Source organism: Coffea arabica, chromosome 11e (genome assembly GCF_036785885.1).
Source record: "Coffea arabica cultivar ET-39 chromosome 11e, Coffea Arabica ET-39 HiFi, whole genome shotgun sequence".
NCBI lineage: Eukaryota > Viridiplantae > Streptophyta > Magnoliopsida > Gentianales > Rubiaceae > Coffea > Coffea arabica.
Window position 1 is genome coordinate 42,939,831 of NC_092331.1, and position 16,850 is coordinate 42,956,680.

The 16,850-nt window shown below is 34.6% G+C and overlaps 1 protein-coding gene and 1 long non-coding RNA gene across 23 annotated transcripts in view; one reads left to right on the forward strand and one right to left on the reverse strand.

The window, feature by feature from the left end:
• Positions 1–16,309, reverse strand: LOC140021699 (uncharacterized). The gene is made up of 2 exons (XR_011825611.1): positions 7,348–16,309; positions 1–2,851 (listed from the first exon to the last, which is right to left on the reverse strand). It is a non-coding gene; the product is annotated as an uncharacterized lncRNA (long non-coding RNA).
• The window catches only part of LOC113717666 (ENHANCER OF AG-4 protein 2), a 25,849-nt gene continuing 25,307 nt past the window's right edge, over positions 16,309–16,850 (forward strand). For 19 of the 22 annotated variants that reach the window (XR_011825610.1, XR_011825603.1, XR_011825594.1 and 16 more), the window contains exon 1: positions 16,310–16,830. Coding sequence is in view for 1 of the 22 variants with exons in the window: in XM_027242441.2 (XP_027098242.2) it covers positions 16,684–16,830 (147 nt within the window). In the remaining 21 variants the exon portion in view is untranslated. Of the gene's footprint in view, positions 16,831–16,850 lie in introns of all 22 variants that reach the window. The other 3 variants (XR_011825606.1, XR_011825608.1, XR_011825609.1) reach the window with 3 other exon arrangements.

Here is a 16,850-nt window from a genome sequence, read left to right on the forward strand (position 1 = left end):
TATGAAAAAGTTTATACTTCAAATGTCTCAATATCATACAAAAGGTTTACTAGTTTCAACCAAAAATCGCTAGTCTAGAGTTCCCAACTTCCATTTCCAAAACCTGTTAAGGAATAACAACTTAGGGTGAGCTAATGCTCAGTGAGGCCAAAAAAATCAAACAAGCAGCATGAACTAAATCAAATAGCACACTTAAAAGCAACTTAACAGCAATTTCATATAAGCGAGCAAGTAGGAAGTAAAACACAAGTAGAAAGGATACATGAGCTCTCAGGAATTATTCCCACTTCTCGGTTGGTTCAAGCCATCATTGGTTGACCCTCCGTCAACTTAAGTAGCAACATGTCCGTAGAGCTCCACGTACTTCCTCCATCCACCATATCATCCTCTCGGATCCGAAACCAAACAAGCACGAGGTGACAATACTATTTGAGTATGACAAGCAAGATCTCAAAAGATCAAACTATATAATTTTTCATGGTTCACCAAGCTTCTTGACCAAGCCTTTGCCGACTCGAGCTACGAGGTTAGCCAATGGGTTGGGGCGTCCCCACAAGTATAATTGGTTGATGAGACAACGCTCCAATCGATTTAGAATCGATCATAGCACTGAGTCAGGATGAGAGGCACCTCCCACCTGGATAGGGTATGGTACATGCTGCTGCTCAGTGCTCACGAGTTAAAAGCATGTTCGAGTACAAGTGCAAGTCACACAAATTCATATAACAAGTAGCAACTATTCAAGAGGAAGAGAACGAGGTCGATAAAGTACACCCTCGCCTTAGCAAGTTCACAAATCACAAGAATCATATAGCACTCGTACAAATAAGCAAAGAGAGAAATGACTAAAATGTAAAAGGGACCTAAACCGAATTTTATAGTGGTTCAACTTCTTCCTTGAAGTTTACCTCCACTTCTAAACTTCTTTATGTTTGAATTTTTCTCTACTAAATATCTCTTAAAAATTTAGTGTGACAATAGCTAATTGTACAAGAGGGGCTCACCTTTGCTCACACCAAGTACACTCTAGTTGAGCCAATGGTTTCACAACTCTCACAAGTTAAACTCATCTTGATACAAAATAATTTTTCACTCTCTTTGAAAAACATGATTTCTTTTAATCTCACATATATCACAAATGAGATTATTTCTAATACAAATCTCTCTAAATTGTTTGCAATAAATGTAGTTATTCATTAAGTTCAACTTTCAACCCCTTTATATAGATGAGTCTCAAAATAAGTACATAATACTTCCTAATGGTCTTGTGTTAAATGCAGAAAAAAACTAACCGTTGACCATTTGGTAGCCATAAACTAGAGAGGTAGTCGAACATGTCATCTTTGTACTTAAACTTTTTAAATGACTGATATGTAGGCAAGTGTTCAAGACTGTGGCTGAAAATTAAAAAAGTGCTTGTGCCTTTTGAGTGTTTCGGATAGCTGATCTTGAAGTAGGTGGCTGAAAGACCAGCCAAGAAAATTTAGAAACTTTTAGCTTGAAATATCACTATCTTTCCCATAGTTGAATTTGAGAGCGGTGGCCAAATGCATGGCCAAAGAACTTCTGTCTTGTGAGCATTATCTTTTGGATTGTCGATACTGAAAAAGCTATCCAAACAAATAAACGAAATACTTTTGGGGGTCAACAGGTTTTCTTGGGCAGTTGATAGAGGTGATTTTTGTTTATTATTTCAACTTTCACAATAACTTCTCGTCAACCTGATGCAAATAACACTATGACTTTTGCAAGAATAACAATAAAATCAATCCAAATGGCTTATACGACTTGCATGACACTTGACTAACATTAATACATGATGGTTTGTCATTATCAAAACTAAGGAATAAAAAAGAGTAGGTATACAAAGAGATTTTATATTTCCTTCTCAAGGAAGAAATATAATATGTGCTAGTCTATTGTATTAACAATGTTTCATCTTATTAGGATTATTACTAAAAAATTTTTGAATAAATTTTAGTCAAATGAATATATATATACACATATATGAGAAAAATGTGTGTATACACACACACACTTGTATGTGGTTTGATTTTCATACAAGATTTTGTATTTTAAGACATCAATGACATCTTTATATGTGTAGCTTCTTCCATATCGTTTGATAGTTATAACATGTTTGCATAATGTACATTACGGTGTAATCAAGGAAGAAATGCAAGAGAAGAAACAGAAGGATGAATGAGACGAAAGTGCAATATGGTACTACTATTTTGCATATTTTTATGAAAATTAAGTTGTTACTTTTCTTTTACAAAGAAAGAGAACTCAAGAAATGTACGAGGGATGTCGTTATAACTAAGAGAGAATAGTGCATGAGATATCTAGATTAGAGGAGAAGGGTATAGGTGTCACACCCCAACTCCACCTCCTCTTAAGGCTTCATTGGCGGTAGACTGCCTAACTTACATTAGGACTCACTCAATCACAAACTTAAAGATTAGCAATACATTTCATTTATTACAAACGTATTTTTACAATTCATAATTTATGTCTTGAAAGCATTATATAATAGGTCAAATTAAGTTATATTCAAATTCACTAGATTTTGTATATTTTCAATATGCACAAGTACCATTGCTTTGCTGGGACAATCTCTTCTTGATGTCTACCTTGAATACTTCGATCTTGGAAAATGTTTGATATTTTGGTATGATCTTGACAGTGCAGTAAGGTCCGTTTGTGCAAGTGCGGTTAACTTTTTGAGAATATATATTCAAGCTTAAAGAAAACACATAAAACATATAAATCACAATAAAATGGAAGGACACTTCACTGATGTTGGTGACGATGTGGTTCCACCTTGTGTCCCTATCACGAGTTTAGCCTCCTATTTTAACAATCACTTACGTCAATTCTGGAAATGCCTTTCACTTTTGACACAATAAATGGACAATCTCCTATCCAAGTAGCAAATTGCAGATCAATGTGTAAAATGAAATTCAACATAGTCCTTACTTGTTCGGTGAATCAAGACACACTACTAGTATAACACTAATACTAGTGCGATAAAGTATACAACTAGTATGGCCAAGTACAAGCATTCACGATACAATTCTTTGCTAAAATAAATCATAAACACTTTCCGATGCAATAAAGTACACAACCGACAAATGGTTCATTGTGCTTGTGAACCAATATAGTCAATCACTTTCGGTGCAATCACATCCAGGTTCACAAAGACAATAGCACATATGCAATATAGAAATGTGCAAAATATGTTCACCTTAAATAAGAATTTATCATTTAACGAGACAAAAGCATGCATCATAATAGTTTTTAAACACTTGAGAGTAGCAATCATTAATTTCACTTTGTCTGATTTTAGTATGAGACTAACATAACCACTGCTACGAATACAAATCTGTAACTATATGTTTAATAACTATATGAATGCATTATTATCATTACTTGAATGCAGTGGATACTTGTTTGAATTATCTTATCCTAGATTAGCTTGTTAATGTCTCAACACCATCCCATTGTCATTCATCTTTTTTTTTATACTTTCTTGCTTCCCTTTTTCATGCTCTCGCCCACTCGCCTCATATTTTATTATAAATTTATATAGGTGGTTCTTTGGTTTTAATGTTACAAATGAGGGGAAGGTGCTCCACTTATGAGGTTACTTGAAGGAGATTAGTCAACACTAGACTGACATGAAAGTGACACGTGTCATGCACGGTGATATGTGTCTTGACTAGGGACACGTGTCATGATGGCTATACAAGTGTCAGGCATAGGACACTTGTCATGGACACGTGTTTATAGATAAGAGAGGTCGCACAGCTTTTAATAATTAGGAGTTTGTCCTTCAGGTTTAAACCAATAGCATTCAAACTACAAGAAGTTTAGGTTTTTAGCATTTAGGATTTATTTTTGCATAATATCATTTACGTAAATGGAAGTAAATGTACATGTCCATTTACTTAAAATGTTAGACGTCAATGAGGAAATATCCCCTCTCCCTATTTTGGATTGAATATAAATAGTTTCAAAATCAAATTTCTCATGGATAAAAAGTCAACTTTTGACAGAAAGAATAAATTTTGAGTTTGTAGCTCAAGATTTAATCTTTAGAGGTCTAGTTAGTAGGGTCCGGTGATTGTAAAAATTGTAGAAAAATAAGTCTTAACCTAATTTAATTATGAGGAATAATTACCTGCATTTTCTATTCCTATTTTCTTAATATTTTAAATATTCATTCTTTGACGTACTTAGTCTCTGCAAACTGGTCAATCTTGATTACACTTACTATTAATATATAATTTTTTCTATTAGATTTACTTTTCAGATAATTATAATTTGCTAAATAATATATTTAAGAGTTTCAAATATCACGAACCCTTTTGGGTGGTATATTTGGTGTTACAATCTTCCCTTCTTAAAAGAATTTCATTTGCGAAATTCATTCTTGCATACAGTTATAAAAATTTCTTTTATTTGCTCCAGTATCTCTAATGATTTTTTGCAAGTAGGAGTTAACTTTTTGTCTTAACTATTTTTACATAATTGCTTTTCTTGGTCACACCATAGGTGATTCCATCCTTTCTATTTGCTTTTAGCAATTGCTATTCTACTTGATGAGTTATTACATTCTCAATCACATCTAAATTTATTTTGAGTTGTGACCATTATTTGATTTATGACTTTCATATTCCTAATGATATCTTTATTTGAGAAATGGTATTTGGTTTATGGATTTTTCTTTTGTCCATCTTTTTTGAGTGTATGGGAGATCCCATATTCTTTCATATAATGCTTAATAAGGAGCTGTTACAATAGCACAACAATAATTATTGTAATAGTGGAATTCTTTTAGGGGAAATACACGTTCTAACTTCTCATCATATTCTCAAAATATATCTTCTTATATCGTGCTAGTCTACTTTGATTGTCCATTAGTTTTGAGTGATATTTGGTTGTAAATTTCACCCTTATAGTTAAATTAGCATGAAACTGTTGACCTTGGTCGATCAATCCTTGGTTTTGATGATTAACAAACCAATATGTAGATTTGGGTTAATGTTTTTATGTGAGTAATTTGTTAGAACAGATTCTTGTGGCATAAAAGAAGAAGCAAAAACAGGGCACTCATGTCGGACGCTATCGGACGTCCGAAAGGATGAAGAACATCAAGAAGGAAACTCTGTCGGACGCTCGTGAGGAAGCATCGGACGTCCGGAAGGATCGGACGCACGCCTCGGACGCACATCGATCGCATCGGACGTCCGAGAAATTTCGCAAAGATTTGATGACTCTCTGTCAACGTTCGGACGCAGGGTTCGGACGTCCGACAGGTGGTTTGGACACAGGGTTCGGACGTTCGACAGGTGGTTCGGACGTCCGACAGGCCAACGGCTAGTTTTGACAGTATTTAATATTTGACCGTTAGAGAGCCTTTTGAAGCCATTTCTCACCTTCTATAAATACCCCAAAGCACAAGAAGACAAGGGACTTTTGCCAACACAAAATACAAGCTTACAAGTGAGATTTTTGAGTAGAAAGATTCTTTGTTGGTTGTATAAGGGGTTGGGGAAGTTGGGTTGTGAGGTTGCTCAAGTGAAGGTTATTCTCTAGGAGGAGTAAAACCTTGGTGAAGGTGAACCTATCACTTGGAGTGGTAAAACCTTGGTGAAGGTTGCCTCATTTGTATAATATAGTTCTTATTTGGGTGTGTGATCTTTCAAGTGTAGGTTGTTGAGGGTTAACTAGAATAGTTGTAAAACTCCTTGGCTCAACCAAAGTGTGTTTGGGGTGAGGAAGGAGTGAGCCTTCACTTGTACATCTTGGTTAGCATCGCCATCTATTGAAGAGGCTATTGGATTGATATTTGGTTTGCATTTCTTATCTTTTCTCTTTAATTAAGTTTTCTTTATTGTGCTTAAATTTGATATATCTTTGTGCATCATTGTGAAATTGTTTGTACTCATTGGGTTGCACCAGGCCTTACAGGAACTATTCCCATAGTAGTGAGGTGAACCTATGGTCTCAATAGCAGACAATGTTGATATACAACATGTAATTTTAATTATTTATATACACAAAATGTATCTAGTTTTTTTCTACTAAACAAGTCATATTCATTGGTAAAAATGAAAAAAAAAATTTATCAACAACTAAATAATGTCAACTTACGTTCCTTGGGAGTTTACTAGCACATCTTTAGTCATATTATCCATTTTCATTATGGAAAATGATAAACAAGGTGGTTTTTGATGTTCTAATTTCACCTTTTTGGCAAGTCAAGCAACAAATATATTATGTAATAACTTTTAATGTATTATACTACCAACAAGATCTTTTAAATTCTTGTACACCTTGATCCATCCTGGAGGTGTTGTCCATCTTGAGTAATGCGCACCTTGTTCCACTTTGAATGTACTTTTCATTTTAAATAATTTGCCTCTTTCAAAATTTTTCTTTTAGAGCAATCATTACTTAGTAGATGTGTTCTATTCTAGCATTCAACACTGAATCTCTAATTACTTGGGAACCTGATAACTTGCCCCTTCTTACTTTTTTCTTTAGATATTTTAGTTTGGATCTTATTCTTGACAATCCATGATCTTGAATATGGTCCAAATTTGCTAGTTACTCCTATTGGCACACTTAATTCCTTTGAAATCTTATTGATTTTCAATTATTTTCTTATTTGAATAGTTTATATTTTGGATCTTTATGCATCGTGACCATAATTGGGATGGACATTAATTACCCAAGGAGGAAACAGGGAAGTACCAAATGGTCCTCCCCCAAAAGGGACGAATGCATAAGAAGATAGACATTAAAGTAATGTTGTTCGATCAATCTATCTCCCTACCTGATAGAGCCATAATTAATTAATTACCGGACAATTGCACTGCCCAACTCATAGAGCCAACCTGAATGCCATTAACTACTATGACCATGGGCTCTAAGGAGCTAATTAGAATCTAATTAACAGCAAGGTCAAACAACTGCATGCTATATAATCATATTATTACAACATTTAACAAAACGTGTCCTTCTCAAGCAATTCATCAAACAACTGGCGAGCGAACTTGAGACACCTACATTTCTCTAAATAAATGCATTGCTTCTGGCCAGAGACCCAACAAAGACATCATCAATTGTTGAACTTGCACAAGAAATAGAGTAAAAATTTAATTTTTTTCTTTGAAGTTTGTATAACAACAGTGGACATATTTTAAAATCAACTCAAACTATTTAATTCAACCCATAATTTTAAGTTAAATAGGAAAAATACAGACCATAAAAAGCATATACACATCAAGTAACCAACGAAGAGCAAAAAAAAAAAAAGGAAGAACAGGTAAAACTAACCTGGTAAATTGGTAATAGTTTGAAATTTTAGAGCCTAGCTAAGTCGTGCGTTTCAACTTTTGCAAGAACAAGTAGTGCTTCAACGTTTGAAATGAAAACAATAAAAATTGGAGATTGAAGAAGAGAATTGAAGTTGGAACTTTTGTCTTGATAGTTGATTCTTGAGAAGGAAACCAGAGAGAGGCTGCGATAGTATTTGGAGAGAAAAGCGAATGCAAAGTTAGTCTTAGTTTAGGGTTAGAGACTTTGAGTCGTTAGTAATTGTTGACCGAAATAAGGAACCAAATGTTTTAAAAATAAAAAATCGTGGTTCACAGTTTTATACGGTTTGAACGGTTTTTTTCCGGTTTTGACCGGTTCTTGTGTCAGGTCAAACTAATCTATGAACCGGACAGGAGCTTTGACCGGTTTGTCATTCAACCGATTGAACCGGCCAGTCCGGTCTGATTTTTAAAACATTGGTTTTGACCCACCATCACACTTGAATAGACGTATTACTTTTTGATAGAGCGATTAGATGGGATCACATCTCCTAAGATAATTTACGCGTTATCTTTCCTTCTAATGATAACATTTTTCCCCCCCAACCATGAATGCGTGACATAACCTTACCAATCAAACCCTTAAATAATACATTCATCTTCCTACCTATAAACAAATGGCATTTGAATCATATAATTTCATAGAATCTAATGAACTTATACCTAGTTACATAACCACATTTAGAGCCACAACAAGTAGAAGGAGATGTGGTGAATCATCTATAACCACTTGGACTGAGCTCAAACGCCCCATGAAGAAGCGATTTGTACCAAGTCACTACTATAGAGACTTGCACCAAAAGTTTCAAATCTTATCACAAGACAATCGCTCAGTTGAAGACTACTACAAAGACATGGAAATCTCTATGCTCAGAGCTAAGATTCAAGAGGATAGGGAAGCTACAATGGACCACTTTCTCAATGGTTTGGGGCCGGAAATTACTAACCAAGTTGAATTGCAATATTATGTTGAGTTGGAAGACATGGTGGAGAAAGCAATTAAGATTGAGCGAAGGCTCAAGAGGAGGGGTACAACCAGAAATTACACCTCCAATTTCACTCCAAATCAACGAAATTTTCAGCTAAGAAGGGAAGATAAGATCGCGAGCTCCACGGCCAATTCGAAGCCAAAACAAGAAGTTTCCTCAACCTCTCGGCCAAGTGCTCCTAAGACCGAATCTAGGGGAGATTCAAAATCAGCAATGGAAGTTTCAAAAGCTAGAAATCGTGACACTAAGTGTTGGCGGGGTCAAAGAGTTGGACACATTGCAAATCAATGTCCAAATCAAAGAGCTATGCTCATATTGCCAAATGGAGAAATCATCACTGACGATGAGAAAGAAGAGTACAATGACATGCCTCCATTGGTTGGGGAAGATGATGAGATTGAGGAGATGCCAACCAGTGATAAAGTTGGTTTAGTAGCAAGGCGAGCACTACCTACTCAAACTATTAAAGATGAATTTCAATGTGACAACATCTTTTACTCAAGGTGCCATGTGAACAACAAAATTTGCAGCTTGGTGATTGATCCAAGGAGCTGCACTAATGTTGCTAGTGCAGTAGTGGTAGAGAGACTAAATTTACTAACTAGTGAGTACCCTCGACCCTACAAGTTTCAATGATTGAATAACAGCAGTGAGGTACGTGTTCATAAGCAAGTTTTAGTTACTTTTCGCATTGGTCGATATGAGGATGATGTTATGTGTGATGTGGTACCAATACAAGCTGCACATATTATTTTGGGTCGTCCTTAGCAATTTCATAGAAGAGTCACTTTTGATGGGTTTTTAAATAAATACTCTTTCTTACATAGTGGTAAACAGATCACACTTGCACTTCTTACACCTCAACAAGTGCATGAAGATCAAGTTAGCTTACAAAAAAAGTATGGCATGTATGCTACTAATAAAAGGAAAAACTCAAAAGGGAAAGATGGGGTAGTGGCCGACACTAACCCAAGAAAAAATAAGGACACTAGCTCATCCATTGAATTAAAGAAAGAAAGGAAAACCAGCATGCTTGTTAGGGTTAAAGGTGTGAGACAAGCTTTACATTCTAACTAGATTTTGCTTATCTTAATTTGTAAAGAAGTTTTACTCACTAATGAACTTGATGTTTCTTTGCCTAGAGTTGTCACTAACCTTTTGCAGGAGTATCAAAATGTGTTTTGTGAAGATATACCTAATGGTTTGCCACCTTTAATGGGAATTGAACATTAAATTGATTTCATTCCTGGAGTTTCATTGCCAAATAAGGCGCTATATAGGATTAGCGCTGAGAAAATCAAGGAGCAACAAAGGCAAATAGAGTAGCTACTTGGCAAAGGATGAATTCGTGAGAGTCTAAGTTCTTGTGCAGTATCTGTCCTACTAGTGCCTAAGAAAGATGGAGGGTGGAGGATGTGCACTGATTGTAGAGCAATTAACGCCATAAAGGTAAAGTTCACCATCCCATACCTCGATTAGATGACATGCTTGATGAATTAGATGGTGCTATCATTTTCACTAAGATTGATTTGAAAAGTGGTTACCACCAAATTCGCATGAAAGAAGGGGATGACTGGAAAACTATTTTTAAAACCATACATGGACTGTATGAGTCATTGGTCATGCCTTTTGGCTTAACTAATGCACCTAATATTTTTATGAGGCTAATGAACTATGTTTTGCATCCCTTCATTGGTAAATTTGTAGTGGTTTACTTTGATGATATCTTAATTTATATCAAGAGTTTAAATGAACATGTGATACACTTGGAATCTGTTTTGGATGTATTTTGAAAGGAAAGACTCTACGCCAATCTTAAGAAGTGCACTTTCTGTACTAATCTCTAGACTATATTGTGAGTGAACAGGATATACAAGTTGATCAAGTAAAAGTGAAGGGTAAAAGTGAATGGCTAATACCTACTAATGTAAGCGAGGTAAGAAATTTTCATGGTTTGACAAGTTTCTACCATGTTTCGTCAAGGATTTTAGCACAATTGTTGCACCACTTACATAAATAGTCAAGAAAAATGTGTCATTTCATTGGGGAGATGAACAAGTTAAGTCTTTCCAATTATTTAAACACAAGCTCACACATGCATCTGTTCTAAGTTTACCTAACTTTGATAAAGTTTTTGAAGTTGAGTGTGATGCTTTTGGTATAGGCATTGGGGCTGTTCTACTCGAAGAAGGTTATCCAGTTACTTATTTTAATGAAAAGTTAAACGGAGGTTCATTGAACTACTCAATCTATAACAAAGAGTTGATGGCTTTAGTTTGAACTCTCCAAACATGGCAATACTACCTTCGGCCTCGAGAGTTCATTTTGCATACTGATCATGAGTCGCTTAAATACATCAAATCCCAAACTAAGTTGAGCAAGCGACATGCGAGGTGGATAACCTTCATTGATAGCTTTACATTCGTGATCAAGTACAAAGCAGGTAAGATTAATGTAGTAACTGATGCTTTTTCTAGAAGATACACACTTATCACTACAGTAGATGCTAAGTTATTAGACTTTGAATTCATTAAGAATCTTTATGCAACTGACACAGATTTTGGTGAGATTTTCACTTTTTTGCCACGACACACTCATGTGTATTATTTCATATCACAGGAGTTCTTGTATTACAAAGATAAGCTGTGTATTCTGACGAAATCAATGCGTACATTATTGGTCCGTAAGGCACATGAAAGAGGACTTATGAGTCATTTTTGTATTGTTAAGACATTATCAGTTCTCCAAGAGCATTTCTTTTGGTCACAAATGAAAAGGGATGTAGAATGACATATAAGAAGGTGCGTCACTTGTCATCATGCAAAATTCAAGGTAAACCCTTATGGTCTTTACACTACCGTACCTATTCCACATGAACGTTGGGATGACTTATCTATGAATTTTATGCTTGATTTGCTTAGGACTAAAAAGGGTCATGACTCAATTTATGTTGTAGTTGACCATTTTTCTAAGATAGCACATTTTATCTCTTGTCACAAAACTGATGATGCTAAGCATATAGCTGATTTATTCTTTAGAGAAATAATTCGCTTGCATGGAATGTCCCGCACTATTGTGTCGATAGGAATGTTAAGTTCCTTAACTACTTTTGAAAAACTTTGTGGTGTAAACTAGGTATCAAATTGCTATTTCTACTTCTAGTCACCCACAAACTGATGGTCAAACCGAAATAGTTAATCAAACCTTGTCTACTTTGTTTTGAGCAATCATTAAAAAGAACATTAAAACTTGGGAAGATTGCTTGCCACATGTTGAGTTTGCCTACAACCACACTATGCACACTACTACATAATATTCACCTTTTGAAATTGTTTATGATTTTAACCCTCTTACACCATTGAATTTATCTCCTTTACCTGTTCATGAGAAAATTAATCTACATTGACACACATCATAGTCCTTTTAAGATATCGTACACTATGGAATCTACCATTTTCTTTGGGCACTATAAGATTAGAACAATCTTTATGCGCCTTTAGGATTTGAAGATACTTTTCCCATAATTCTTATTCTATTCAAATTTGATACTTTTCTCTATCAACTTATCTAAGTCCCAACCAATATTGAGAATATCGTGTACAAATCTTATATTATATGCAATTAGTCCTAGAATCAGTGAAACTTAGTCACAGTGGTAAGCCTTTTTTTAATGATGAAATAGTATATATCTTAAAAGGATCAATAATAATTTCATTACTGGATACTACATGTCCAAAGAAACTTAGTCAACTTAGCGTCCAACTTGCCTTTTTCGCAAACTTTTCAAAGACTTTATGTAATTGTTCCTTATGATTCTTTTATTCATCTTGAGTACACTAAGATATCATGACAAATTGGTCCACATACTTGGTAGGTATAATATGTATTAGGTCATAATTATTATGATGCATTAGTTCAAATGACAAGAAACTCATAATGGTTATAACAAGTGCTAAAAAACCTTCATCTTAAATCCAACTTAGAGAATACCTTTAAATCTTGTAGCTGAGCAACTCACCTATTGATAGAAGATGGTGCTTATTTCTTATAGTTACAACCATGGGCATTTATCTTATTTTTTAACAAATAATACAACAATTTCCTATGGTACACACTTAGTTTGGATAAATCATTATTCTATCATCATGCCTCAAGTTCTTCCAATTTGACTTGTGTCATCCTATGGGGCACCCTTGTGATTGGTTTACTTCCATGTACCTCCTTAATAACAAACTTCATTCCATCTTTAGAGACGAGTTTAGTTCTTGAAGAACTACATATAAATAATCTCTTTCCACTGAACCCATACTTTTTATTTTCTTGTTTGCTTTATTTGAAAGGTAAAATGAGTACCAAAGGTAATGTTTCTCAATAAACTTTGTGACTCTTATCCAAATAGTATCATATTAAGAGAGAATTTTATAAAAACAATTTTAGGTTGTCCAAGTGCACAAAACTTTACTAGTATTACATATAGTCTTATGGTTTTTCTAATTACCTATCTCAAATCAAAACTTATGTGGCAATAATTAAAGGAATGGAACCATGATCTTAAGTACTTTAGTTATTCATTGGAAAATAAAGAGTCTACCACTAATAAATTTAGTAGAAGTTTCTAGTCTCCTTCTATGGGAAGAATCTCAAGCTTGAATCCTAAACTTACTATTAGAGCTATTTCCTTTTTCCTAGACAAAATTGTCAGATGATTGCTATATTCATATGCTAGATGTTAACAATCCTACTAATGTAGGCTTTCTGTATATCAATAAAAATTTATCTAATATGCCTTTGTACCGTGTACTATTTATTTTACAATAGTTAGCCATAATATATTTGCATAGGAAAATCCATTTTGTTTATTTATTTATTCCATAAGCTATGATTTTGATTAGTAATTTACAACCTACATTCAAGACCAAGAACTTAATTTAGTGAAGTACAGAATTTGCAGCAAGTAAAGTCTTACATCTAATACATATATGTACTACATATTACGCAATTTATTTTTACAATGGATTAAATAACTTGTAGATGTATAGAGCATCAAATTTGTAGCAAAATGCTTTCAATCCCATAGTACTCAAAGTTGCTTTTCTTAAGTTTTTTAGACATATCTTATTAATTAGAGTATTTGTTTGATTAGTAATTATTATCAAAGGTACAACTTAATTTTCAGTGTCAAAATCTTTTACGATCATGATCAAGAGTTAAACTTATTATTAATTAGGTTACCAAAATACAATATTTAATACTATATAATTATCTCCTCACATGGATGTTTTACCTCTTGGTATGAGCTAATAAATATCCATAAAAGATTCTTTTCTTTAAAATGCAATCCAAAAACATGAGGTAAAGTTAATCTATAATTTGTATCGGTTGCTTCTGAATGTAAATTGCTCCAACCTCAAGTACAAGTTAGATCACAAGTCTAAACTCCTAAAAGGACTTTGCACAAATCCTAGCATAGGATGGCTTAATGCTTTGATAGCACTTCTATCATACCTCAACTCCACCGCCTTAAGACTTTATTAATAGTGAAGTCCCTAACTCACGTCAGGACTCATTCAGTGCCTAATTTAAAGATCAACAATAGATTTTGTTTACTGCAGAGACATTTTTACAATTCATCATTGTGCAGTGGAAATTAAGTTCTACTCAAATTCACTAGATTTTGTACATCTTTAATACACATAAGTACCATTAAACAGATAAATCACAACATAATGGAAGGATATGGTACTGATTGTCAGTGACGATCTGGTTCCACCTTATACCACCATCATGCGTTCAGCCTTTTTCTTCAACAATCATTTAGGTCAATTCCAAAACTGCTTTTCACTCTTGGCCCAATAAATGGACAATCTCCTGCCCAAGTCGTGGGTTGTGGACCAATGTGTGAAATGATGTTCAACATAACCCTTTGCTTGCTCGATGGATTAAGGCACATTATTGACATAACACTAGCACTAATGCGATAAAGTACACAACTGGTATGATCAAGTACAAGTAATCACGATACAATTCTTTGGCAAAACAATTTGTGAACATTTTCTGGTGCGATAAAGTACACAACCAGCAAAAGGTTTATTGTACTTGCGAGCCAATGCAATCAATCACTTTTCGGTGTGATAGAGTATACATCCGGATTCATAAGGACAATAGTGCATATGCAAATAGCAATGTGGAAAGTTTGTTCACCTTAAATAAGAATTTATCATTTAAACAAGATAAATGCATACATCATAATAGTTTTTAAACACTCGAGACTAGCAATCATTAATTTCAATTTATCTTCTTTTAGCATTAGGCTAACACAACTATTGCTATGGATGCACATCAGTAACTATATGTTTAATATGTAATAAGAAAGCTATTAGATAATAACTATATGAATGCAATATTATCACTACTGAATGCAATGGACACTTACATGGATTTTCTTATCTAAGGTTGACTTGTCAATGTCTCAATACCATCCTGCTGTCATTCTTTTTTTTTTTATACTCTCTTCCTTCCCTTTTTCACACCGTCGTCCACTCGCCTTACATTCAACTACAAATTTATGTTAGTGGTTCTTTGCCTTTGGTGTTACAAATGGAAGAAAAAAGTCTTTATTTATAGGATTACTTGAAGGAAATTAGTCAGCATTAGAAGAATATGGAGTGACACGTGTCATGCCCGTTGCATACGTGCACCAAACACGTCAAGCATAGGACACTTGTCATGGACACGTGTTTATGGAAAAGAATGATAGCACAACTTTTGGTAATTGTAAGTTGTTCCTTCAGGTTTAATCTAACTGCATTCAAGCCATAAGAAAATTAAGTTATTAGCATGTAGGACTTATTTTTTTTGTAATATTTTAAGTAAATGGATGTGCATACTATTTACTTAAAATATTACATGTAAATAAGGAAGTTCTCCCATCATGGATTCATTAAAAATAGTTTCAAGGCCAGATTTCTCATGGATTAAAAGTCAATTTTTCACACGAAAAACAAATTTCAAGTTTGCAACTCAAGATTTAACCTTGAGAGGTCTAGTCAATAGGGTTCAGTGATTGGAAAAATTACAGAAAAATAGGTTTCAACCTGATTTTCATTCCTATTTCTTATTAGTTTGAATACTCATTTTTTGATGTACTTAGTTTTTGTAGGCTGATCAAAACTTGATAAGTCGTACTGTTAATTCATAGTTTTCTCTACTAGAATCACTTTTTGGATAATTATAATGTGCTAATAATATATTTAAGAGTTTCGGGTATCACGAGCCCTTCTTGAGTGATAAAAGTAGGGGGTCTAAATGTGGGATCTTACAAAAGGTGAGGTAGATTAAGGAGAAGGAAAAATACAAAACATGATAGGGTATAATAGTCTTTTAATTGTTTTTCTTTTTTTTTAAAAAAAAAAATTTTGTAAATAACTAACAGTTGCATGAGATGGAGGATTGAGAAATTTAATGCTTGAACTAACTCGTTTGTGATAATTTCACTCATCAAGAAAGTTCGAGTAGAGAACCAATATCATAACTTGATCAAGGAAGCAAGAATCATAATTAGCATGAACTAGACTTGTCATTTGGTATAGTTTCAACAAAAAGCTAGTATCATAACTTGATCCAGAAAATAAGAAGTATAATTCGCAAGATCTAGACTCACCTGTTGGTATAGACATGGAGAGAAGCTAACATATCAAAATTGTGCAGTACACCACCTTATCAACTTAAGAGACTTTTGAATCAAGATAGGGCTAGCATTTTGATCCTATCGATATGTCCTACATAATAGGCCTTTGGCCTCCACAGTTTAAAAATAGTTTGGGGTTAAGTTGAAAATCTGCTAAACCTTAGGGCGTTTCTATAATTAACCTAAAGAAAAAATTGAGAAACTCACTATCGGTCGATCAGCATCCTCTACCACTCCGCTATTGACGAAATTACAATTACACCCTTCTCGCCTCCCTTCACTATTACACCCTTTCTTCCACCTCTCGCCAACCACCGCCTCAGCAATCCTTCTTTCCCTACGCGCACAACACACACTGATAAACCGCAAAAAAACCAAAAACAGAAGAGAACATAAAATATATGATGAATTATGAACAATCTTTTCTTCCCATTTTGCCCTCCCATCGCCGCCGGCAATTCCTTAGCCATTTTTAGGGTTTTATTAGGGAAACTCTAAGAGAGAAGGTATAGTCGTGGAGAGGTCTCCGACGAAATAAACAAAAGTAAAAACGACGTTGTGGGGGTAGTGAACTAGGGCTTTAAAGACAGAGAAGTTTCAAAGATTGAAACCGGTGTACATGGCTCCAGGGCGGAAGCGAGCAAAAGGCGGTGGCTCTGCAGGAGGAGAAGGCGGAGGAGGAGGGGGACCTAAGTCGAAAGCTCAATTGAATATAGGCGATCTTGTCCTCGCCAAAGTCAAGGGCTTTCCTGCTTGGCCCGCCAAGGTAATGTAAAGGTTTTGATG